This window comes from Callospermophilus lateralis, chromosome 7, assembly GCF_048772815.1.
Source record: "Callospermophilus lateralis isolate mCalLat2 chromosome 7, mCalLat2.hap1, whole genome shotgun sequence".
In the NCBI taxonomy this organism is placed as follows: Eukaryota; Metazoa; Chordata; class Mammalia; order Rodentia; family Sciuridae; genus Callospermophilus; species Callospermophilus lateralis.
Window position 1 is genome coordinate 92301907 of NC_135311.1, and position 26020 is coordinate 92327926.

Sequence of the window (26020 nt, forward strand, 5' to 3'; positions counted from 1 at the left end):
TCAGGTACTTAATCAAGGCTTTCCATGCCTCATTACATTTGGCTCTCCCCATTTACACCTCTTGTGAGGTGTAGGTATTGCTATCTCCGAATTTACAGATGAGGGATCTGAGACTCAAAGAGGTTGTCACTTGCTCAAGATCACCCAGATTAGTGGAAGAGCATGGGGTTGAACCCAGGTCTGTCCAACTCTGAAGTACTCTGTCACTGGTATCTCCCAAGGATATCTGTGTAAGTTGACACAGTACTGTCCATTTTAAAGAGGGCTCTTATAAGGGGATGAGGCAAAATACTGTCCTGGACAGACCTAAGTTCCAGATGTGGCTGTTTTCATACCTATAGATATCATGGTGGAAGAGTATGTGGAGGGGGGACCCCTGGATCTCTTTATGCATCGGAAAAGCGATGTCCTCACTACACCATGGAAATTCAAAGTTGCCAAACAGCTGGCCAGTGCCCTGAGTTACTTGGTAAGAATATTCTCATAATGTGGTAATCTCCAGCAGAAACCAGAATGCTCTTGTGGGGGTGGCAGGAAGCAGGTGCTGGTAAGCAAGTGGGAGACCCTTTGCTTGGGTTCCAGGCACCAGGGCTCTTTGGTTGAACACAGATGTGTCTGGTACTTAGTGAAGGTAGTAATTTGAGCTGTTCTGCAGGCACTGAGGAATCCTGTTCAGAAGAAAATGGTATCGTGCCAGAGGTGTCTGACGCAGCATGCGGACTGGCTAGGAATAGTGCAGGGCTTGCTGAGGGAATGAGTGCAACTACTGGCATCCATCAGCGAGAACATTATTGGATGCTATCCTGGATAGCTATTCCCGTTTTATAGATTTTAGTCACTTTAATCTTCACAAAGCCCTATGAGACATGCTCCACTATTATCTCCCTTTCACTGATGAGAAAACTAAAGTCAGGGAACATTATATGATGTGAAGAAGTGATGCAGATCATTGGTGCAAAGGCTAGGCTATGGAGCCTGGCTGTGGCTTGGAGTAGTGAGAGATGATCTGATGGGCCATGGTTGGAAACAGGGAATATGGGGAGGAAAGATAAGCACCTTATCAAATGTCCCTATTTTATAGGAAGATAAAGACCTGGTCCATGGAAATGTGTGTACCAAAAATCTCCTCCTGGCCCGTGAGGGCATTGACAGTGAAATTGGCCCATTCATCAAGCTTAGTGACCCTGGAATCCCTGTCACTGTACTGTCAAGGCAAGGTGAGTTGTCCCCGCAACCCCACAGCCATTCACTCTAAGCCAGAGATCTAGCTGGCAGGGAGAAAAGTCTTGACTGGGTCAGGCCTCCCTTTAGAATGGGTCAGCAAACAGGTATCTGGTGCTCCTTTCTCCTAGGCCCTGCATGGGAATATGGAGCCACAGGAGGGTGGTTCCTGATAGCCCAGCTGAGGCTGTCAGATCCCCATGGTAAAGGCCCCATGATCAAGGGACTGGGGTAGTACATAGGGCTATGGACTCCAGACAGTGGTCAGAGAGATGCCAGAGCAGAAGTTAGGCCTTCTGGGTCCTTCTCCATATTCTTCTGGAACTCCACTGTAGCTAGCAAGCATTTTGGGGGGCACCCCAGCCTATTTCATCAAGTGATTGCTGTGGTCTCACATCCTTACTGTGAATTAGGTTGTGCAGAGTTGCAGTCTTTAGAGGAAAGGGCAGTCCCAGGAGCTGAGACTGAAACCCATGCCAAACAGGTCTTGCTGTGTCTCCTAACCTGGTAGGCCACATGAGGGGACCAGTGTGTCCTAGGTCCTCGATCTGGTGTCCTCTAATGGCCTCTGCTGTCTTTATCATTGATTTTGATCAACTCAGCATATTGAGTTTTGCTCTACGATTTAATCAAAGAGTGGACAAAATTTGGAGAAGATGGATGAAAAAACAATCCTTGCAAATGAGACTTGATCCTCTGCTCCTTGGAAGGGCATGGGAAACATCCTTTGGTACCTGTTGGATGCTTATCATGTGGCCATTGCCCAACAATTCTGAGGCAGAGATACCCCTGGGGCTGGTAAGGGTCCTGTCCTCAAGGTCTAAGACACTGATGTTTCTTGAACAAGCAGAGTAGCCAGGGACCCAGTAGTGCCCATGAAATGCAGTAGGGACCCAGACCTGGGAGAAAGATCATCCAACTGAAACAGAGTGATTCAAAGAGCTGATGAGATTTCATCTGGGTTTGCAGGTCAGCAAGGTAGCTAGAGCAAGGGACCAGAGGCGCATCTTTTAAGGACACCAGGGGCATCTGCTGTGCCAGGAAGGACATGAGAGGGCTGTATGGTCAGTTGGGCCTGTGCCTGAGTGCTGGGCTCAGGAGCCACCCTCCTTCCCAGGGCAGCTTGGAAGCTGCTCTGTACAGGCTACTAAGTTTGCTGATAGGCATTTTCATGGATGTGACAGGGGTCTCTGCTGAGATTTCTGTCTCTGACCTTGGTTAGAAGCCAGAAACAGGTCACAGAGATTGCCAAGAGAAAGGGATATGAGACTTCTTTGCCTCAGTCTTTTCTTGTCCTTTCCCCAAATGAAGGAAAACCAACATAAAACATAACAACACAGCTGAGAAATGGTATGTGGTATGTGCAAGCTGCTCTTTGTGTTGTCCTCATTTCTCTGCTGCCTTTTCTTTCCTGAACCTTTGTTCACATGATCCCCTGATGCCACCAACCCCCAATGATGGCCTACCTGGGGAATGCTCTGCTATCTCTGAGGCTAGGGCTTCCAAAGACTGACTGCTCATGACCCTCCTGGGGAGGATGTGATGAACGAAGCCATCTGCTGCTGGCCTGATCAGACTGATATATCAGAAGTGCCAGGGGCAAGGCATGGAAGGCAGTGCATCTTATCAGCTCCCCCTGGGACTCGTGGCCAGTCCATGTTTGCCAGAAAGTTTTTCATTAACTCAGGTTCTTGCTGTTTTGACAATGTTTAGCTTTCCAGGAGATCCCAAAAGCTGATTTGTAAAGTCTTTTCTTTCTCTAGAGTGCATAGAACGAATCCCATGGATTGCTCCCGAGTGTGTTGAAGACTCCAAGAACCTGAGTGTGGCTGCTGACAAATGGAGCTTTGGTACCACACTCTGGGAAATCTGCTATAATGGCGAGATCCCCCTGAAAGATAAGACTCTGATTGAGGTAAGCAGTTGTTTCCCAGGGAATGTGGTAGGTGAGATTCACTAAACAGGGACTGCCCAGAAGTTAGGAAGCCTCATGCTATGGGAAGAGTTGGACTTGAGTTTAGTCTTTCCCATAGACTTGCTGGCTATGTGATCTCACGAATGTAACTTCACTTCCCTAAGCCTCAGTTTCATCATCTATAAAATGGAGGTAAATAAAAATTATTTTGTGGGCTCCTTTTGAAGAGTAACAAAATATGTAGAGTGACAGACATACAATCAGTATTGAGAAGACTGGTAATGTATTATTTATCTGAGTTTTTAAGTGCCTGTTATTCAACAAAATGAACACACAAGTGTCTACTGAGTACCAGGTAAAGGATCCTAGGTGAAAGCTGGAGCTCACCATAAAGTAGACATGGGCCTTGCCTTCCCTGGAGGATATTAGGAGGTGGAAGAGGAGTTAGGCTAAAATAAAGATACTAAGGTTCCACAGATGGTATCTAGCACCCTGGGGGGATCTAGCTACAGGTTAGAAGCTGGAAGGCAGTGATTTCACTTTAATTTTTTTAAAATGGCAGCAATAGTTTATTTCTGAATTTTAAAACAATAATATTTGAAGAAAATTTTGAAAACACTGGAAACAATTTTTTTAAAAAAGTCACCCATAAGATACCTGATCACTGTTAACACATTGACTTAGTCTTCCAGTCTATTCATATCATTTTTAAATAAAATTTGGTTACTGATAGATATAGTTATATATTTCACATTTTAAATTTTAACATTGTGAGTACTTTCCTATTCAATTCAAAAGTCATAAATTCTTATAAATTTGAGTTAACTTGCTTTAACTCTAATTTACTTAACTAATTTTATATTTGACATTTTTGTTGTTTTCAAATTTCCAGTATTCTAATTCTGCAGGGAATACTTTTGTACATAAGTCTTTGCTCATATCCAGTTTATTTCTGAGTCATTCAATAATTGGAATTAATGATTCAGAGCTTGAAGAATCTGAAGGTTGAAATACAAATTGCCACACTGTATTCCAGAAAGGCTGCCTGACTTCACTGGAATGCAGTGTCTAGGGATTGGGATGTCTTCCTTGAATTTGGATTACTTTAGTATTAGGACTGAGACTTCCTCATGCTGGAATAAGGCCAGAGTAACACATATGTTTATAAAGTCCACCTTTCAGGAGAGATGCCAGGAATTAATTAAGGTAATTACTTCTCAGCTAAGATGACAGGGTTTGAGGGTGGTTCCTTATTTTTTTTCCAAGTGTCCCTCTTCTTTACAGAAAGAGAGATTCTATGAAAGCCGGTGCAGGCCAGTGACACCATCATGCAAGGAGCTGGCTGACCTTATGACCCGCTGCATGAACTATGACCCCAATCAGAGACCCTTCTTCCGAGCCATTATGAGGGACATTAACAAGCTCGAAGAGCAAAGTAAGATGTTGTCCGATGCTTAACTGGGATCATTCACAACCCTGGAGAGCAATTGGGGGAAGTAGGGAGATGAGTGGGAGCCCAGAAGCGGCAATCCCTAATCATCAGTTACCTTTTTTAAAATTGGTTTTCTTTTCTATTAGATCCAGACATTGTTTCAGAAAAAAAACCAGCAACTGAGGTGGATCCCACACATTTTGAAAAGCGCTTCCTGAAGAGGATCCGTGACTTGGGAGAGGTAAGTTGCACCTGGTGCTTGCTGCTGCTCTGGCTGCAGCTCTGGCTGCATCTTCTGCTTGCACATCACCTCTCTGCATAAAGTCACCTCCTGTTCTCCCTTACTTTATAAGAGAAAGAACGTTTCTGCATTTTGGAGGCCACTTTTAGCACGCCCCACTTGACCCACACACCTGCCAGGATGCACATTTCTGCCTGCATGTGTGACTATGCATATACACAGGATGCTGGTCTGCTCCCAGGAGAGAATGAGTTTTCTCTGTGGAGCAGAGGGGATTAGGTGCAGATATGGAGGAAATAGAAAAATCTCTGTCGCTGACTTTGGGGAATAAGTTCCCTGCGAAGCTCTTTAACCTGTTAAGTCCAAATTTTCAATTCTGTGAGCATAATAATTATTTCAAAGTTACCAAAAGTGGTATATTTGTTGCTTAAGTTTTTATAGGTGTTCCACATCTGGGACAGTGAGACAAAATGGGTTAAATGAGGGATTGATGTACTACACAGAGTGCCAAAATAGACTCTCAAACTTTCCTTTGGACCTTGAACGGGAGTTTCCAACAGTTAATATGACAAGGAAGGCTCCTGTGATTTGTCTTTACACAGATCTTCTATTGTTAATTGAATGAAGAGTGGCAGATCTTGAGTAGCCACTGTGTGCTATCATCTGTGCTGGGCAGTTTCACAAGCACAGTCCTCACAGCATCCCCCAGAATACTTGTTACTATTGTATACAGAAAGCACAGTAGGACTCAGGATGATTGTGTGGCAGGGCCAGCCAATGTCACCATTAGGTGGCTTGGCTGGGGTCTGATGCCATAGCTTCTGAAGATTCCTTGTGCACAACTGCACTGTGGTGCCTGCCTGTAGAATGGGCTGTGGGTTCTCAGAGGATTCCACAGTTTTCTACAGGTCCAGATATGTCCTTCATCATTTTTTGGGTTACTTTTTCTTGGAAATTGGGATTGATGTGTGGGTTCATCAGTCACCTGTTACTTTGTCTTATCTCACTTACAGAGGAAGTGAGGCCAGGAGAGGAAGGGGGTTGTGGTAGGTGGTGGAATCCAGGTGAGAGCCTTCTATCAGCAGAGGTCTGATCAGCTATTGACCCCTGGCCTTCAGGGGAACAGCTATGAAGAGTAAGACTTATTTTCTAAGTGTGTTCCAGTATAGCCTGGGGCTTCTTATAATAGTATGTACATTTTTTTCTCTAGGGCCACTTTGGGAAGGTTGAGCTCTGCAGGTATGACCCAGAGGGGGACAACACAGGGGAGCAGGTAGCTGTCAAATCCCTGAAGCCTGAGAGTGGAGGTAACCACATTGCTGATCTGAAGAAGGAAATAGAAATCTTAAGGAATCTCTATCATGAGAACATCGTGAAGTACAAAGGAATCTGCACTGAAGATGGTATGTTGCACACAGTGGGGTCTGATTTAAAGACTAAGTGACTGTTATGGTCATAAGGCCAGTGCAAAGCAGGCAGGCCTCGGCCTCATCTAGGTCATCTGATCATACTGGCTGTGGCTTCCATAGGCTGGCAGGGCTTCCAGGTTGCATACTGTCAAATCCCGTAGCAGCTTCCGGGGAAGTACACCGCCTCTCTCCCAGCCAAGGCATGGTTCCAGCCTCGTCTCTCCAAGGGTTCACACACTCATGCTGTGTACTAGACTGTACCCACCCAGATATCTACACTGATGCCATATGGAGTGAATGACCTTCCTCACTCCCTTTCCCCATTCTGATCCAGTCCCAGGCAGGGCATCTTGTTCTATGCTTGTCTAAGTCAAGATGACAAATGGTATTCAATGGTAATAGTGTTTACTAATACTTGTATCTTATTTGTCAGCCAGTATTCCACTGAGGTATATCCTTTAAAGCTACTAGTGAAAGAACTTGGCTCATAAAATTATTATTTGCCTAGTGGATTACAGAGTACTCAGGCTGTTATCCTAGCGATGCTTGTGGCTGAGGTGGGAACCTAAGTGTTAAGATCTTTTCTCTGTTGAGGGTCCTGCAATGCAGAGGTTAGGAGTTGGTATGTGCTCAGGGAATAAAGAGGGAGCCATGGCAAGTCCTCTGACTCCATGTCCCGTGTTCTTTCCTCTTTGGCAGCCTCATACTGATGTTTTTTCCTCCCAACAGGAGGAAATGGTATCAAGCTCATCATGGAGTTTCTGCCTTCTGGAAGCCTTAAGGAATATCTTCCAAAGAATAAGAACAAAATTAACCTTAAACAGCAGCTAAAATATGCTGTTCAGATTTGTAAGGTAAAAAAAGAAAGCATGTTTTTTTTTTTTTTTAAAAAAAGGCATTCTTCCCTAGTAAATTTTTTTGTAATTTAATTTTAAGACAAGTGGGAAACTTTGTAATAATTATACTGAGTTATTTTGCTCTGTATTATTGGGATAAGAAATGAGCTTTTACTCTGAAAGTGAACAGATGTATTAAGTGTGACTGCTTGAATGTGAATTTCTTTGAGTCAGTTGATCTTACTATTTTTGCTTAAAAATACAAATCAAAAGATTGTTATGTGAATGAAATGACATTTCTTTTTCTTATGAAGTTATACAAAATCCATCTGAATGATTTTAACAATGTGTTTTATCTTTATTTCTCTACTAGGGAATGGACTATTTGGGTTCTCGGCAATATGTTCACCGGGACTTAGCAGCAAGAAATGTCCTTGTTGAGAGTGAACACCAAGTGAAAATTGGAGACTTTGGTTTAACCAAAGCAATTGAAACTGATAAGGAGTACTACACCGTCAAGGATGACCGGGACAGCCCTGTGTTTTGGTAACTGAGTCAGACAATTGGAGTGCAGTAGTGATGCAGGGTTTACACCATTTTAAGTTCTTTCTGGCTATGCTAATACCTCATTCCTCTGGCCTGAATCAAGAGAGGATTAGAACAGTTAGAACTGATTTATATTTACCTTCAAGAAACACCAGTCAGGCTGAAAAGCAGCCTGTGCAAATGCCTGAGCTTGGATGGCACCATCTTCCAAGGAATGGGAGCCGTCTCATTACCAGCTCATCATTTCCGGCTCCCATCTGCACAGTTCTCACAACTATGAGCAGGTGGAGGGATGTCTGGAGGGCAGGTGGGAAGAAGGGACAAGATGTGACAAGGTGGGCATCGAGTAGTCAGGGAAATCCTGGACAGAGCAAGTGATGGGAGGGACGCTTGACCATCTCTCATGACGCACCAGTCATCCTGGTTAGAAGGCCACATACTGACCACAGCCCCCCTCAGTTGCTTTGATCTCTACACCATCCCCTGTAAGACTGATCAACACTCAGGTATGCTGCACAGATACAGGCAGACCTCTCACACCTGCAAAACCTGAACCTTTGCTCACTGATACAAAACAGTATGTCTCAGGGCCCACCCTTCATGCCAGAGATTTGGTGACCAAGCAGATAGGTACAGAGTGAGGCAGCCAATGTGAAGGAACAGTTAGCACAGAGGGGTTCCAGCTTGGTTTTCTGGAAGTCTTGAGTGTTTAGATGAAGGGGGCATGTGTGACTAACAGGAATGAGAGAGTACCTGAGATAAACTCAGCATGGGTAAACATGAAGGGGCAGGAGGTTTTCAGAGGGTGGCTAAGTCAGAGCTCTGGAAAGGGAGTTCTGCAGCAAACACTCCATTCCTAGAGCAGTGGGATACCATTGTAGGATTGAAGGATATAAATTGTTTTTTAAGAAGATAACCATGGAGGAAAGCAAGATTGGAGCCAGGGAGTCTGATTTAGCCATAGTGAACTAGGACAGTGATCAAGATAGTGTGAGAATTAAGTAGATTTGAAGAGTGTTTAGGAAATTAGATACAGAATGCCTTAATATCTGGCTTGGGCAATTGGGTGTCATTCACCAAAACAGATAACATTGGAAGAGGATAGGCTGGTGAGGTCCCTGTTGATCTAGGAGCCTATAGGAATCAAACCTGGGGCTTGTTTTCTTGTGACTTCCTCCTCTACAGGAAGTACATGGGTCGGACACAAAGAGTGCAGACTGGTCTTATTTGGGGGCAAATACATGCTACTAAGAACCTGTAAAGTATAGTAGCACATATGTACATAATACATACTAGATGACTATAAGGATCGAAGAAGTGACTTTTATGAGCTAATCTGTAATTTTTGTTGAAGTAGCTCTGCCATGAATTGAAGGCTCACATTCTTTATTTCAGGTACGCTCCAGAATGTTTAATTCAGTGTAAATTTTATATTGCCTCTGATGTCTGGTCTTTTGGAGTGACTCTGCATGAGCTGCTTACTTACTGTGATTCAGAGTCTAGTCCAATGGCTGTAAGTCTTAACTTTTCTCTTCATCTGAATACAGAACCCAACTAAAATATGTCCATGCCTGTGCTTTGTAAGTTTTGCTTTTAAATGGAATCAAGTCAGTATCTATATTGGAAAGATAAAAGTCCACTTTTCTATTTTACTTGGTTTGTTACTTATCTGTGAGTCTCTCAAGTTTGGGTTTCATAAGGAACTCAAAGTTATACTGGATGATCCGACTTTCCAGGGTCTGTCTTATCTGTGAGAGTTAGTGCCTTGTTAATTTCTGAATGAGATCCTCTTCATGAAACAGCCTCCTTCGCTAGCAGAATCTAAGACACTGATTCCAGATTAACTGTTGAGAGCTAGTAAGGATTTTGGATTTTTATTTAACATTGCTTAAGGAGAAAAACATTTTTATTGTTACTTTAATTTCCAGTTTATTCTAGAAGTTGTACTTTAATCTGCTTAATTTTTATACGAGTGTATGCAAAGTAAACATTTTGTTTGGTTTTATTTTACATAGTTGTTCCTGAAAATGATAGGCCCAACTCAAGGCCAGATGACGGTAACAAGACTTGTGAACACGCTGAAAGAAGGAAAACGTTTACCATGCCCGCCTAACTGTCCTGATAAGGTATTAATCTTTCCATAGCTCAAGATATCCAGCAAGGAAGTGGGGTGGGCAGTGAGTGAGGAGATGGAGTAGAAACCACCTGTAAAATAGTTTTCTGAGTCTGAGACATCTAAGGAATCATCTTTGGTGTGGATGATAGTAATGTTCAATGCAAGTACTCTCTCCAGAAAGAGGCTCCTTTCCATGCTTGTCCAAACACACCCCCCCAAGGAAGTTTTGGTGTAGCCTTATTATGAAAAATATATATAATTGTACTTTTGTGTGTAATTTTATCCCACTTAATAACAGCATTTATAATGTTTATTCTGTTTTTAATACTCTAAAATTAATTGAGGCTTTCAGTCTCAACTCCTTAGACCACTTAGATACACTAGATAGAATAAGTCCAAGAGTGAGGTGGCCAGTGGCAAGACGGAGTCTAAACATAAGGGTTGGTAGTGACATGGACTCTGCTGAAGGGCAGTCAGCCATGAGCTTCTCAAATGTTAGTACCATTTATGAACTGCAGTTATGTATATTTCCTATATTTTAAATAATTGAAATTTTTTTTACTCTTAAGAAAATAATTTCCTTATAGTTCCAAAATTATTTCCTTACGCTTGATATTTCTATAATTTTTTTGAAAAGCTTCCAAACATAACAGGATTTTTACTATGACTACAGTTCTTGTTTTTACTTTTTATAGGTTTATCAACTTATGAGAAAATGCTGGGAATTACAACCATCCAATCGGACAACCTTTCAGAGCCTTATTGAAGGATTTGAAGCACTTTTAAAATACGAAGCATGAATATCATCTAAATTCCACTGTTTGATGATAAAGTAATCCTCCCCCAACAAATACCCAAGCCATTTTTTAAAAAAATTTTTATGGAAAAAGTTTGTGTTCTAACAAAATATAGTCAACAAGTCCTTGAGCACGTGCACATGTGTACAGCACACTGTGGTGCTCAGCATGGATAAAAACTTCTTTTCAATTCAGCCTCTCTTAAACTTAGTGACAAATGACAACAAAGATACCTAGAAAGCACTTAAGCACTCCTCCCTTTGGAAAGAATGTCCCACTCACTGTTTCATCTAACTAGTTTACTCTCATAATTACATACCAAAATGGGATTTGTGAAAATAAGAGGAACTGACCAAAGTGATGTCTCAAGATGATTGCTGTTCCCAGCTGCCAGCTGATCTGAAATGTTTTTCTGGCACATTAATCTTAGACAAAAATTGATGGACTTAGGTGATACTCTTAATATACCCTCAGATTTCAATATCTAGACAGTGATAGGCCAAGCATTCTTAAAATAGTAGATACCAGTTAGTATACTATTGTTTCCTTACCAAAAAAAAAAAAAAAAAGAGTAGGTATTCCTGTCACCAGTAAGACTGAACTATCAAGCTGTTTTTTCAGTGGCTCAGTTGCTGGTCCCTTGATTGACTACTGGGTACCCATTGTTGAGCAACCTGGTTCTGCACAGGAGCCAGCGTGGAAATAGATACTCTGCTGCATGTTATTATTTCTTGAGAACTAAGCCTGGGCCAGTGCTTTCCTAAGCAGTCCAACTTTTATCAGACAGACTTTGCAAACCTGGATGCTATTAGACATGCTTTTAAGAAACATCAGCGCATATCCTTTTATAACTCTACCACTTTGGGGCAAGCTGTTCCAGCATTGGTTTTGGATGCTGTATATGAACAGAATGTATACCACATACATTGCACTGTTCTTAAGAGTGTTTCAATACTTACCACCCATCTACAAGGGTCAATCACTATTGTGACCATCATCTTATGGTGCAAAACTTGAAAGAAAAGACCCATCTAGAGGCACTCTGGAGTTCAGGATACATTTAGATGGTTTTCAGTTTGCTTGGAGGTAGCTGGGTAATTAAAAATGTTAGTGTCTGATTTAATGTGAAACATAAAGTTCTTTATGACCAAGAGTCTGAAAAACTTTTCTGTTAATGATGTCTAGTATTCTTCAGTATCTTACTTTTCATCTTTTGAGCCCAAAGAAAGTTCAGGATTGCTTTAGTGGCAACAATAAACTGGACATTTAAATTTGTTCAGTTGCCCTGTATCTCTGTGTCAAACCTGTGGCCGCTCTGTATGCACTTTGTTTACTCTTTATACAAATAAATGTACTAAAGACTTTACATGCATATGCGTTTTAATATTTTCATTTTTGAAGCATTTCAAACAATTCACTTACATAGAAAAATAACAGCATAGATTCTGAGAGGAGGGTTGGTAATGACTTAGTATTAACACCACTTGAGCTGCACTTCTGTTATGTCTGATGAAAACGGGCCACAGGCCAGTATGGATGGCAAATCTACATGTGCTGTGAGCCAAAACATTTTTTAGTTCTTCCAATCTGTGCCTCTTCTCACTTTGTAACTCATGTAAAATTCACCATCTTCCCTGTCTTCTGTTCTTAACTTCAATAGAAGTGTGACTAAGCGCTGAAGAGGCAAAATACAACAGGAAAATCAGAAGGAGATGTACAGGACATGGAGATGCCATTAGTCATCTGCCACATAACTGATGTAATCCTGATTGTGATTTATAGGTAGTATATGTCTTAGAAACTGTCTTAGTTTAACTTTCCAGCCATAATTTTCCAGCAGAAGCTAGTGAATGCAATAAATTAGACCAAGTAAAATTCTTTACAAAGCATAAAACATATGAACCAGTTCTAGACTTTATAATTAAAGCAAGATATCTATATCTTAGTCAAAAACAAGTTCTTCAAAAGATATATTTTAAGGATATGATCTGAAAGACTAAGATCCTTGAGATCTCAAATTCAATCAGTTATAGTCATAACAATGAACAGACTTAGAAATTTCTAAATGGCAAAAGGTTTCTCATGCATTTAATACCACAGTCTTCAGAAAATGGTGATGTCAAAAGTCACATTAATAAAGACAAAAATTCTTTTCAGAAGTATAGTTGGTAAAATCGCTCATATTTTTCAGCATAATATACTACCAAAGAATGAGAGACAAACCAGAGAGTGAGGTATAGCTTATTAGCTCAAATGGTTATAAATACTATGTCCCCATAAGACTTTCAGAGTGCAGCATTGACTGCTTTACTCTATTGTGGAAATATAGGGCATTTGATGACAAAAATGACCCTGTCTAGTAATTAGATCATCACTAGTCTATGCTATGAAATGAGACACAGAAACCTATGTTCTTGCCACTTATAAGTCTATCTCATAGGTTAAAGCTCTTTCTTTAGGCAAAATAAAAGGAATGGGGAATTAGTGCCATTGGGTCAGTGCCAGAAACACCGTGAAGGGCCTGATAGTAAATGTTTTAGGCTTTGCAGGCTATATGGTCTCTGTTGAAGCTACTCAGTTCTACCAAGGTAACAAAAGTAGCTACAATGATACGTGAATGAGTGAGTATGGCTGTGGTCCAATAAAATTTTGTAGACACTGATAATTGAATTTCATGTAGCAAGTTTTCATCCCCTGCCTTCAAACACTTAAAAATGTAAAATGTCATTCTTAACCTTGCAGACAGCACAAAGATAGGTGGTGGACTGAATCTGGTCCTAGGGTAGTTTGCTAACCCCTGTGTTAGGTCACCAAAGTTTTTTTTTTTAATCTAAGCTTATCTTCTGTTTTTTACAAAAGGTATAAATAGTAACAACACGTTAAAAGTCAAGCATCTGCAGTATTGTATGCCTTGGACTTCATTATCATTCTGTTGTTGGGTTTAATAGTGCATGGCTGGTGTGGGGGTGATAATGAAATTTGCATAAAGAGCGTCTTTATAGCATGGCCATCAGCACGTTTGGTACTTGCACCCTTGTAGTTCTAGGAAAAGTCCTAAAAATCTATAAATGAGATTACTTCTAGGGGAAGTAAATTAAAATGCACATTGGCTTATAAGAAATTCATTCTAAGGCTAAGGAAACAAGATTGTTTCCCATTTATTGCTTCAGACTTTTATATGTGATGTGAAAATTATTCCCATTCCTCAAACAAGGAACATTGAAACATGATTAGTTTCTCCAATGGACAGTAAGTTAATATCACGTTGATTAAGAAGTATTAATTCTAGTGGAAAATGTCCTCAATTGATGTCTCTTCTTATTGCTACCATTTTTTATTTGGCAATTCTGCCTGCTGCACAACACAGTTCCTTCTGGGAAATAATAAACCCGTATTTATAGGATATGGCTAGTTTGAATGAAGTTAAGGCAGCGATGAACAGCAGAGATACTGCAGAGAATCTCAGGAGGCTGTAAGGAGAAAACTTAGTATACTCGCTTCTTTTTTAAGTAGGTTTCCATGTAGTATGCTCCTGTGCCCTGAGAATGCTGGTCAACTAATTCTACTGCGCCACCTTCTGGGGCAGAGATGAGATAGGATGAGCTTCGCTTTTCATTTCTTAAAGAGGACACCTATAAGAAAGTAAAATCTCAATTAATATTAAAATGTAAATTAAATTGGCTTATTAAGGATGTTTCTGAGAAAAACATTCTACTTCAAGTTGGTGCAAATACAGAATAGCAGGATAAATATCAAAGCCATCAAATATATATTTAAAAATATAAACCAGACACCATGTTGCATTCCTGTAATCCCAGCAATTTAGAGGAAGAAGATAGGAGATCACAAGTTCAAGACAACCATGGGCAACTTAGTGAGACACTGTCTCAAAAAAAAAAAAAACTGGACTGGAGGTGGGGTGTGGGGCTTGCTGGTATAGCTTAGTAGCAGGGTACCCCTGGGTTAAATCCTCAGTACCAAACAACAACAAAACACACATACACTTCCTTAAAATCTTTATATAAAAATCATCTGTGGAGGGCTGGGTTATTGCTTAGTGGTAGAACACTTGTCTAGCATGTGCAAGGCCCTGGGTTCTCTTTTTAGCACCATTAAAAAAAAAAAAAAAATCACCTGTGGAACTTCAGCTGAACACAAACCATCCCTCACCCTACCTCCAAGATGTGAGAGCAAGAAACAAATTAAGAGCATTGTGTCCTTCTTGTTGGTTATACCTAAGCCCCACTGATTTAGAACACCAATACTAAATATTGATATTCCTTTGAGGAAGGGCACTTGCTAAGGAATGGAGCCACAGATCAGATTAGATGTTAAGTCTGCCTAGTGAGAGAAGGAGGGGCAAAGAATACACTTGCAGGTGTGAACGCTGGCAAATGATGTCAAGGAAAATAACATTCTAGAGAGGAACAGGCACTCAAATCAAAACTTTGGTGTCTCAAATAATCAGATTTCCAGGCTGTATCCAGAGATTCTACTCTGGGAATGGGTCAGGACCTGTGATCTGATCCCGAGGTTCTTCCTTTTACAAACGGTATGATAAGCTTGTTGAAAAGAATAATGCAGGGGCTGGGGCTGGGGCTGAGTGGTAAAGCGCTTGCCTAGCACGTGCAGGGTGCTGGGTTCGATCCTCAGCACCACATAAAAATGAGTAAAATAAAGGTATTATGTCCAATTACAAGTAAAAATATTTTTTTAAAAAAGAGAAAAGAATAATGTACAAGAATATGGAAAGCAGTGATAAGGCAAGCTTTCAGTTTCACATTATAATTAAAACTCAATTGCTTTTGAACCAACCGCAGTCAACAATTTTAAAAATTGAAGCCAACCTCAGAGGAACGAAGGATAAGTCTGTCACAACTCCCTGTAGACAGTGCAGCCAGTCTTCCATCACACTTGTCAAGGCAAGGGGTGACGGGACTAACAATTAGGGTGGCAGGGACTCCCTCTGTTTTGGCACATACTTCAATTCTGTGTGGTTTAATAATGCTATGGGACAACAATAGCCTTCACATAAACCTGTTTTAAGGAATGGTTCACGAACTGAAGCACTAATTAACAAAGAATTTGGCTTTAACTTCCATCTGAAAGTTTTTCCTGGTAGTAAAGAAGCTCAGAGGTTTGCTCAGAAATCATTTGAGGGAGGGCAGTAGGTGGAGGCATAGATGAAATGAGACAGGCCATAAATTGTCAGTTGTGGAAGCTGAAGTGATGGGAACCAGGGATTCAGCTCTGGAGGCTGCTTGGCTCACCCCTCTGGACTGACTTTGCCTCCCTCTCACTCTCTTCAGCTGCCTTCTCCATGGGCGCCCTCAGCCAGCTAGTGAACTCCCTGCATGCTGGACCCCGGCCACTACACCTGGCATTGCTTGGCTTCCTGTAGCAACACCTCTTATCAGCTTTCTTCCTCTTATAAAGTCACGAGTCTGTCCTGAAAGTGATCTTTTCCAAAGCACACACCCCACTGGGTCTAGCGCTCTCCTGCCCACTTGCTTCCCTTCCCTGGTTCTCCCTGCTAGATGGTAATCTATGGCTTCATGTCTTGGCATAAAGCAAAGAAACAGCCTGAACTTTCCTTGTTATGTTTTCATTTTTAATTTTGTAGTACTGGGAACTGAACCACTAAGTTACCTTCTTCCTGACCCCCAACCCCCCGCCCCTGCCTTTTTTTGAGACAGAATTTTGCTAAATTGTCCAGGCTAGCCTTGAACTTGTGATCCTCATGCCTCAGCCTCTCAAGTAGCTGGGATTACAGTGGTGCAGCCTGAATTTTCCTTTCAAAACCATCATTATTTTCAGGCACCAGATAGGACAATAGATTTTTTTTCATTCAAAAGATATCCCAGGGCCAGGGTTGTGGCTCAGGGGTAGAGTGCCTGCTTAGCATGCATGAGGCACTGGGTTTGATCCCCGGCACCACATAAAAATAAAACAAAGGTTAAAAAAAAAGAGAGAGAAAAAACAACAACAAAAAAAGACATACCAATGGCACCAGGTTACTCACAGTGAGAACCAACCTAGATCTAAAAGCAATAAAATACTTCATGGAGCAGCACAAAAAATTTAGGAAGAAAACTAAGTGAAGATAGATGCCATTGTGATCATACAATACTAGGAGAAAAATGATTCTAACACAGCCTATCAAAGACATCTAATATAGTATAAGAACCAGTGAATGGGCAATGACAGTAGTTAGGATTTTTGAAATAAAGCTCAGTGATATGGGAGAAATAAAATCCTAAGAACCAAGTTTTTTTTTTTTTAAAAAAAAAGGAAGAAAGGAAAAATAAGCCAGGTACAGCATCACATGCCCATCATCCCAGCAACTAGAGAGGCTGAGGCAGGAGGATTGCAAGTTTAAGGCCAGACTCACCAACTTAGAAAGGCCCTAAGCAACTTACCATACCCTGTCTCAAAATCAAAAGGAATGGAGATGTACTCAGTGGAAGCGCCTATGGGTTCAATCTCTAGAGAAAGGAAGGAAGGGAGGGAGGGAAGAAAGAAGGAAAGAAAGAAAGAATAGCCACAAAAGAGGAAAAGAACATAAACACATACTTTTCCTTCAACAGTTTACAGATAATTGAAAAAACCTAGAGCTCTCCAGTCCAGGTGATGCTGAAGAATTGTATCTTTGGAAGCAAATAAAACCCTGAGAAACACATAAATATATCCCAGATGCTTTCTGTATGTTATCTCATTTAACATTCAGAACAGCAGCCGTGGGAGGTAGGATGCTCAGAGAGGAACTCCCACCTCTGCACAGCCTGTGCTGGGATTTGCATATCCAGCCTGAAGTCTGAGTCAAATCTCAGTCTGAAGAATTCCAAAGAACACTTAATCGAGATCCTACACATGTTTAATCCCTAGGCCTTGCCTTTCAGTGTGTATACTTCCAACAGAACATTCAAATACAGAGAACTCTAACCTTCAGCAAGATCCTCCTTAGGGTGAGCTGAACTTCCCTATGAAATATGAATTTCTATTCTTTCTCCCACCTCCCCCACTTTAAGGAACTACCATTTGATCCAGTTATCCCACTCCTCAATATATATCTAAAATCATTTTTAAAAGTACTTTCCAATTTACTGTGTAGTCTTAATATAGAGACATCTGTGCTCCTGTAATTGTTGTTTAAATTAGGTTTCGATTTTTAAGCAGCATTTTAAACGGTTAGTGTTTGCTTAAGGTTCTGATGTGTTGTGGTCCTCACAGCATTCCTTCCAATGTGCTCTTTTCCGCATTTTTCCCACTAGGTGGCAGCATTAGGCTCTGTGTGAAGGGACCAAGCACCTTCTGGGTCCTTTTGTTCACCTTCTTTTTAGTTCTCTTTCCCCCATCACAGCGTCTCATCACACAGTTCCCTGGTTCCTGCAGTCAGCTTCCTGGCAGGAATGATTCCTGGAGCCAGGGTGACACAGGAGCCCAGCATGCAAGTCAATAGGCTGCAGCTCATGGCCCAGGTCAGATGAAAGCCTGAAGACAACAGTCACAGCGAACAACTGAGCTCAGTCTGAAAATGCTCTATTATCGCAACCAATGACAATGTCAAGCTGAAAAGTGGCTGAAGATATACTCTGACCTGTTTTACTTTGATTAAAGGAGGGAATCTATTTTGTTTTTGTCAGATTATAATGAGATGCTCACCTAGGTACTAAAGGTATAATAAACTGGCTCACAGCCTTCCCCCATAATGTGGGCTCCCATCCATGGGTGTACATGGAACTACTTATCTCTGCCTCAGAACCTGAAATTTCAAACTCTGCTCATTGCAACTAACAAGATAATTCAGACTACAGTGCTATGATCACAGCTAGAGTGTATGCTACAATTTTTTTTTTTTTTAATTCTTAAATTTTTGATACTGGGGATTGAACCAGGAGCACTTTCATTACTGAGATCCATCCCCAGCCCATTTTATATTTTATTTTGAGACAGGGTCTCACTAAGTTGCTTAGGGCCTTGCTAAACTGCTGAGGCTGGCCTTGAACTTGTGATTTTCCTGCCTCAGCTCCCAGAGTTGCAGGGAGTATAGGCATATGTTACCACACCCAGCAGCTACAAATCTTTAAATAACTACATCTGTTTCTGACTTAAGTTTTCTTAGTCACAGTTCAAATATTTAACACATGCAGTCTTTGACAAAATCAACTGCAGCTCAATGGCAATTCTAATTAATTGTCCTATTTAACTAGAGAAATGGGCAGGGTAGTCTACTTGAAATTGGTTTCTAATGAGACCCAGATTAGATCTGAAAAACTGATTTAACTTGTTTGGTTATCAGTAGACTTTCATGATCTTCAGAACATCAAATAAAAATGCTACCTTCCAGGGCTGGGGTTGTAGCTCAGTGGTAGAGCACTTGCCTAGCATGAGTGAGGCACTGAGTTCGATCCTCAGCATCACATAAAAATAATAAATAAATAAATGAATAAATAAAGTTATTGGGAAAAAATGCTGTCTTCTATTTAGTACAGTGAAGGCTTGCTCTCTTTTTAGAGTCCAGTATTTGTTGATATTCACAAGGTTATTCAATTATCGCAATCTATTTCCAGAACATTTCCATCACTCCAAAAAGGAATCTTGTATCTGTCAACCGTGAACCCCCAACTCTGCTTCCTCTGGTCCCCAGTAGCCTCTATCCACTTACTATTCCTATGGATTTGCCTATTGTGGACATTTCATACAAATGGAATCAAATAAAATGTGGCCTTTCTGTCTGGTTTGTTTCCAAAGTTTGTCCACGTGACCGTGTGGGTCAGTGCTTCATATGGCTGAATAATATTCTATTCTATGAGTACGTGAAATTCTGTTTACTCATGGACAACCTTACTGGACACTTGGGTTATTTCCATTTGAGGCTACTATGAATGCTGCTGCTATGAAAGTGAGCATATAAATTTGTATGTGACATTAGGTTTTCAATTATCATGGGCATGTGCCTAGGGGTGGAGCTCTTGGGTCATGTGGTAACATCAACATTTTGAGGAGCTACTGGGCTGTTTTGCAGCAGCTGCCTCCTTTTATGTTGCCCTCAGCAAAGTGAGAAGCTTTAGATTTCTCCACATCCTTGCGTACACTTGTTGTGGTTAATTTTTCTTTGATCTCTATTGACCTATATTCTGAGTTTGTTGTTTCTTCTCCCTGTTCAGATTTTCAACTTAAAAATTTCTATTTGATTCTTTGCCTCCTCTTTGCTGACATTCTCTATTTGGAGAGATGTGGGTCTCCTACTTTCAGATCCTTATGTGTGGTTTCCCTTAATTCTTTGAATGTGATAGTAAGTCTTTCTCTAGTAATGCTTCCTTACAAACATTTTCTATTAATTGCTCCCCCCACCCTACCATCATGTGCATGGGGCAGATTTCCTAATTTTTTGCATGTCTTCATTTTTGTTGCTGTTGTTATTGCAAACTTTTGATCATTTAAAGTAATACCACATAGGAACTTTGAAAATCAGATTCTACCCCCTCTTTAGGATTTGTTCTTGCTTGGTGACTTTTATGAAATACTTACGTGAAGTCTGTATTCTTTATTGTGCCTTGTCACGGTATACGCTATTCTGTTAATAACTAGATAAAACTTCCTTAATTGCTCAGGCTTTGCACAAGGGCCATGTGTATATTGGGCCCAGCTTTCTACACTGACAACTCTGCCTTAGCCTTCCCTTCCTGCTTATGTAGTACCTCAAAGGCAGTCAAAGTGACTGAGAATGGAGAGCCTTCCCAGCTCTTTTCTGAACATGCATATAGCCCTATGTACCTCTATGACCTTGTGATATTCCCATAAGAAGGTCAGAGCTTTTAAACAAGCCCAAAGTTTTTCCTTTAAAGCTTTTTAGTTAGCATATTTTTTGCATCAGATGTTATCTACCACCCCAGGCAGTCACAACTTTAAATAATTTCCTCTAAATGCTATCAAAAAATTCCCCTAGGGAAACAGCTTTCTGTTCTGAGCAAGGTCTGAGGCAGGTTAAAGAAAGACAGCCTTGTAAGTGGGGTCTTCCAGGGAACCAGCAAATGGGTCAAATAATGACAGTTGTCTGTAATGAGGCTTGTGGGAGTTCCCAACCCATGGCACCCCCAAAGGTGGATGCCAACTTGCTGGTTTTCACTGTGATTTTGGGTATTGGAAAGGAAGGCAAAAGAACAGAGTTAGGGCAAGTTAAAAGACACAAAGCCCTCTGTTCTTACTAAGATTCATCCATTGTACTTGAATAAATGCTCTGTAAATTGCCACAAGCTTTTGTAGTCTTCTGGAAAAGTTGATTATGATCATTTTTTTCTAGTTTTTTTTATGCTTCAATGGAGAAGAAATGGTTTGAAGGTTCTTTCTACTGTTTTGCTGATATTATCTATGGCTTGCATTTTACATTTAGGACTATGATAGACTGAAAATTAATTTGAATATGGTATAAGGCAAGAGCTGGGGTTCATTTTCCAATATGGAGAATGATATTTTTACTCTTTCCCCATTAAATAGTTTTGGCATTATGACAAAAATCAATATACTGTTTAAGTATGGTCTATTTCTAGACTCACTATTGTTATCAAAAAAATTCCCCTAGGGAAACAGCTTTCTGTTCTGAGCTATCTACTTAGTTAAAAATTTAACTATTTACTTGGTTAAAAATTTTGTTGTTCTAATGTGAGAACCTTGCCACCAAAATTTCATTTACCTTATGCTGAGTTTCCATGTAGATTTTGTAGCTCCTACCCATACTTTTTCTAATTTCTTTTTTTAAAATTTGATTTATTCTTTTTAGATATACATGAAAGTAGAGTGTATTTTGACATATTATACATACATGGAATAAAACTTATTCTAATTAGGGTCCCATTCTTGTGGTTGAACATGGTGTGAAGTTTCACTGGTGGTGTGTTCATATATGAACATAGGAACATTATGTCAGATTCATTCTATTTTTCCTATTCCCCTCTCCCTCCCTTCCCTTCATTCCCTTTTGCCTAATCCACTGACCGTCTATTCTTCCCTCCCCACCTATTGTACGTTAGCATCTGCATATCAGAGAGAATATTTGACCTTTGGATTTTGGAGATGGGCTTATTTCACTTAGCATGACAGTCTCCAAGTTCCTTCCATTTACTGGCAAATGCCATAATTTCATTCTTCTTTATGGTTGAGTAATATTCCATTGTGTATATGTACCACATTTTCTTTATCCATTCATCCATTGAAGGTTGGTTCCATACCTTCATTATTGTGAATTGAGCTGCTATAAATATTGATGTGGCTGAGTCACTCTAATATGCTGATTTTACACCCTTTGGGTATATACCGAGGAGAAGAATAACTGAGTCAAATGATGGTTCCATTACAAGTTTTCTGAGGAATCTCCATACTGCTTTCCAGAGTGGTTGCACCAATTTGAAGTCCCACCAGCAATGTATGAGTGGAACTTTTTCTTCAAATCCTCCATGCTTTTTCTCTTAACTGTCCTTTGAACTATTGTCCAACATATTATATCTACATTTATTATAAACCCCATAATGCAATGTTGTAAATTTTGCTTCTTTTTTATTTATATATGACAGTGGAATGCATTACAATTTCCTTTTATACATATAGAGCACAATTTTTCATATCTCTGGTTGTATACAAAGTATATTCACACCAATTCATGTCTTCATACATGTAATTTGGATAATAATGTCTATCACATTCCATCATCATTTCTAACCCCATGTCCCTTCCATTCTCACCCCTCTGCTCTATCTAGAGTTCATCTATTTCTCCCATGCTCCCCCTCCCTATCCCACTATGAATCAGCCTCCTTATATCAGAGAAAATATTCAGCATTTGGTTTTTTGGAATTGGCTTACTTCACAAAGCATTATCTTCTCTGACTCCATCCATTTACCTGCAAATGCCATGATTTTACTCTCTTTTATTGCTGAGTAATATTCCACTGTGTATATATGAAACTTTTTAAAATCCATTCATCTATTGAAGTGCATCTAGATTGGTTCCAAAATTTAGCAATGCTATAAACATTGATGTGGCTGTGTCCCTGTAGTATGCTGTTTTTAAGTCTTTTGGGTATAGATCGAGGAGGGGGATAGCTGGGTCAAATGGTAATCCCATTCCCAATTTTCCAAGAAATCTCTATACTGCTTTCTATATTGGCTGCACCAATTTGCAGTCCCACCAGCAGTGTATGAGTGTGCCTTTTTTCCCCACATCCTTGCCAACATTTATTGCTATTTGTATTTATAATAACTGCCATTCTGACTGGAATGAGATGAAATTAGAGTAGTTTTGATTTGCATTTCTCTAATTATAGCGATGATGAACATTTTTTCATATATTTGTTAATTGATTGTATATCATCTTCTAAGAAGTGTCTGTTCATGTCTGTGGCCCATTTATTGATTGGGTTATTTGGTTTTTTGGTGCTTAACTTTTTGAGTTCTTTATATACCCCAGTGATTAGTGCTCTATCTGATGTGTGAGGGGTAAAGATTTGCTCCCAAGATGTAGGCTCTCTATTCACCTCACAGATTGTTACTTTTGCTGAGAAGAAACTTTTTAGTTTGAGTCCATCCCATTTATTGATTCTTGACTTTAATTCTTGCACCAAAGGAGTCTTATTAAGGAAGTTGGGGCCTAATCCCACATGGTGGAGATTAGGGCCTACTTTTTCTTCTATTAGACGCAGGGTCTCTGGTTTTATTCCTAGTCCTTGTTCCATTTTGAGTTGAGTTTTGTGCATGGTAAGAGACAGGAATTCAGCAAAGTAGCAGGATATAAAATCAACACCTATAAATCAAATGCATTTTTGTACATCAGTGACAAATCCTCAGAAAGAGAAATGAGGAAAACTACCCCATTTACAATAGCCTCAAAAAACAAACAAACAAAATAAACAAATCTTGGGAATCAACTTAACAAAAGAGGTAAAAGATCTATATAATGAAAATTACAGAACCCTAAAAAAAGAAATCAAAGAAGACCTTAGAAGATGGAAAGATCTAATTTGCTCTTGGATAGGCAGAATTAATATTATCATAATGACATACTACCAAAAGCACTATACAGATTTAATGCAATTCTAATAAAAATCCCAATGACATTCCTCATAGAAATAGAAAAAGCAATCATGAAATTCATCTGGAAAAATAAGAGACCCAGAAAAGCTAAAGCAATCCTTAGCAGGAAGAATGAAGCAGGTGGCATTCCTATACCAGACCTTAAACTAGACTACAGAGCAATAGTAACAAAAGCAGCATGGCATTGGCACCAAAACAGACTGGTAGACCAATGGTACCAAACAGAGGACACAGAGACTAACCCACAAAATTACAATTATCTTATATTAGACAAAGGTGTCAAAAACATGCATTGGAGAAAAAATTGCCTCTTCAACAAATGGTGCTGGGAAAACTGGAAATCCACAAGCAACAAAATGAAATTAAACCCCTATCTCTCACCATGCACAAAACTCAATTCAAAATGGAACAAGGAACTAGGAATAAAACCAGAGACCCTGCGTCTAATAGAAGAAAAAGTAGGCCCTAATCTCCATCATGTGGGATTAGGCCCCAATTTCCTTAGTAAATTTTACTTTTAAATAAATCAAGATAACAATCTTTTATTTACCAGTTCTCTTAATAGTGGTTGTATAGATAGTGAAGGGAATCTATGGATAGAAGTCAAGGATGATGCTAAATATCCTGCAGCACACAGAATAGCTCTCCAAAAGAGAGAATTACATAGCTCCAAATGTCAATAGTGTCAGGGCTGAGAAACCCATCAAAATAATATGCATTGTTGTTGTTGTTTAAAATTTTTTTACATGCATTGTTTATATTAATTACTTTCAAGATTCTCTCTTTAAAGCTGTGTTTTTCAGCACATTAACTATAATGTGCCTATGCAAAATTCTACTTTTTTTGCTTTGCAAGAAAGGTCTCTCTGTCTATTAAATCTGTTTTTTGAAGCATATTTGGAATTTTTTATTATTACTTTTTTAGATACTTTATGCTCCATTTATCTTCCTCCTCTCCTCCTCAGACTCTACTTACATGTATTTTAGACTGATATTTAACTTAGGTCCTTGAGAATGTATTCATTGCTCTTCAATCTCTTTTCCCTTTTTTCTTCCAATTGACTTATTTATTTTTATCTGTTTTTATGTTTATTGAATCTTTTTTCCTGCTTGCCCCAACCTTCTGTAATGTGCATCCATTATATTTTTTAACACGAGAAATGATACTTTTCAATTCTAGAATTATTCAGTTGTTTTTAAATGTATACTTTTTAGCTGAGATTTCTTATCTGCTCATTAAATTTGTCTTTTCCTTTCAGTTGTTAGCATATTTATAATAGCTGCTTTAAAGTCGTTGTCTATTAACACCAACATCTGGATCAACTTGGGGTCAGTTTCTAGAAACTGCTTTTTCTCTTAACTATGGGGCATACTTTTTTACTTCTTCAAAAATCTAGTAATTTTTGTTTACTGGACTTTGTGAGTGAAACGTGTAAAGAACACAGATTCTATTACACTCCTCCAAAGAGTGTTTTGTTCTAGTTGTAGAAGGAATTAAATTGGCTGAACTTAAATTCAAACCTCTGTCTTTACCCGGGGTGGAGCTGACTCTCTCCTCCCTTCCTCCAGCTGCTGTTCTCCACCAGGTCTTCAGAGTCTCCCTCACGCTGAGTGTCCATATGGATGTTGAGGCTCCAACCCACACAACTTCCTCTTTCCTAGGTTTTACCTCTTACTTCATAGCCTCACTGACAGTCCTAGAAATCTGTCTTCTGACTCTTCAAGCGGTTAAGACTGAGGATTTCTGCACAAACTAGATGCTGGTATTAGGCAAAAAGCTACAGAGACAAATTCCATTCCTGCAGAGTCCCCATCTTTCAGGGGCTGATTCTGCCTGATTTGGGTCATTCTCCAATGTCTTCAAATGACAGTTTTCTCTTCATATTTAGTTCAGTTTTTATAAAAGTTATCTGTAGGAGGGATGGTGTGTTACAAGCAACTTCACTAATACTGGAAATGCCAACTATTGCATTTTAAAATGTGAGAGTTTTATTTGAAACAGAAATTATTCTATTCATCCATGCTTTAACATATCCAATCTCTCTTAATCCTTATGCATTCAAACCTACACACAGGGCTGGAGTTGTGGCTCAGTGGTTGAGCACTTGCCTAGCATTCATGAGGCACTGGGTTCAATCCGCAGTACCACACACAAATAAATAAATAAAATAAAGGTATTGTGCCCATCTACAACTAAACATTTTTTTTTAAAAGAAACCTATACATATAGTTTCTATGAGATACTACTTCCATGCCTGAAGAAATTTCTCTGTATGATGAAGATAATGTAGACTCTGGGTTCAGAGGAACCATTTACTAAGTGCATGAATTTGGAAAGACTATTTACTCCTTTATGCTTTTTCACTTGTATTATGCAGGGAGTAATTTAAAGCTCATAGGCTTGTGGGAAAGTTTAAATGTGT

General features: G+C 39.8%; 2 protein-coding genes across 6 annotated transcripts in view; one reads left to right on the forward strand and one right to left on the reverse strand.

Moving 5' to 3' along the window:
- Jak1 (Janus kinase 1) overlaps positions 1–11879 on the forward strand; it is a 130264-nt gene extending 118385 nt beyond the window's left edge. For both annotated transcript variants that reach the window (XM_076860242.1, XM_076860244.1), the window contains exons 15-25: positions 342–469; positions 1082–1217; positions 2985–3136; positions 4421–4571; positions 4715–4809; positions 6020–6212; positions 6948–7072; positions 7428–7600; positions 8996–9113; positions 9616–9726; positions 10412–11879. In XM_076860242.1, the coding sequence (XP_076716357.1) occupies positions 342–469; positions 1082–1217; positions 2985–3136; positions 4421–4571; positions 4715–4809; positions 6020–6212; positions 6948–7072; positions 7428–7600; positions 8996–9113; positions 9616–9726; positions 10412–10516 (1487 nt within the window). In that variant the 3' untranslated portion in view covers positions 10517–11879. The remainder of the gene's footprint in view (positions 1–341; positions 470–1081; positions 1218–2984; positions 3137–4420; positions 4572–4714; positions 4810–6019; positions 6213–6947; positions 7073–7427; positions 7601–8995; positions 9114–9615; positions 9727–10411) is intronic.
- Positions 11876–26020, reverse strand: part of Raver2 (ribonucleoprotein, PTB binding 2) — an 87358-nt gene continuing 73213 nt past the window's right edge. For all 4 annotated transcript variants that reach the window (XM_076860246.2, XM_076860247.2, XM_076860245.2 and 1 more), the window contains exon 12: positions 11876–14145. In XM_076860246.2, the coding sequence (XP_076716361.2) occupies positions 13999–14145 (147 nt within the window). In that variant the 3' untranslated portion in view covers positions 11876–13998. The remainder of the gene's footprint in view (positions 14146–26020) is intronic.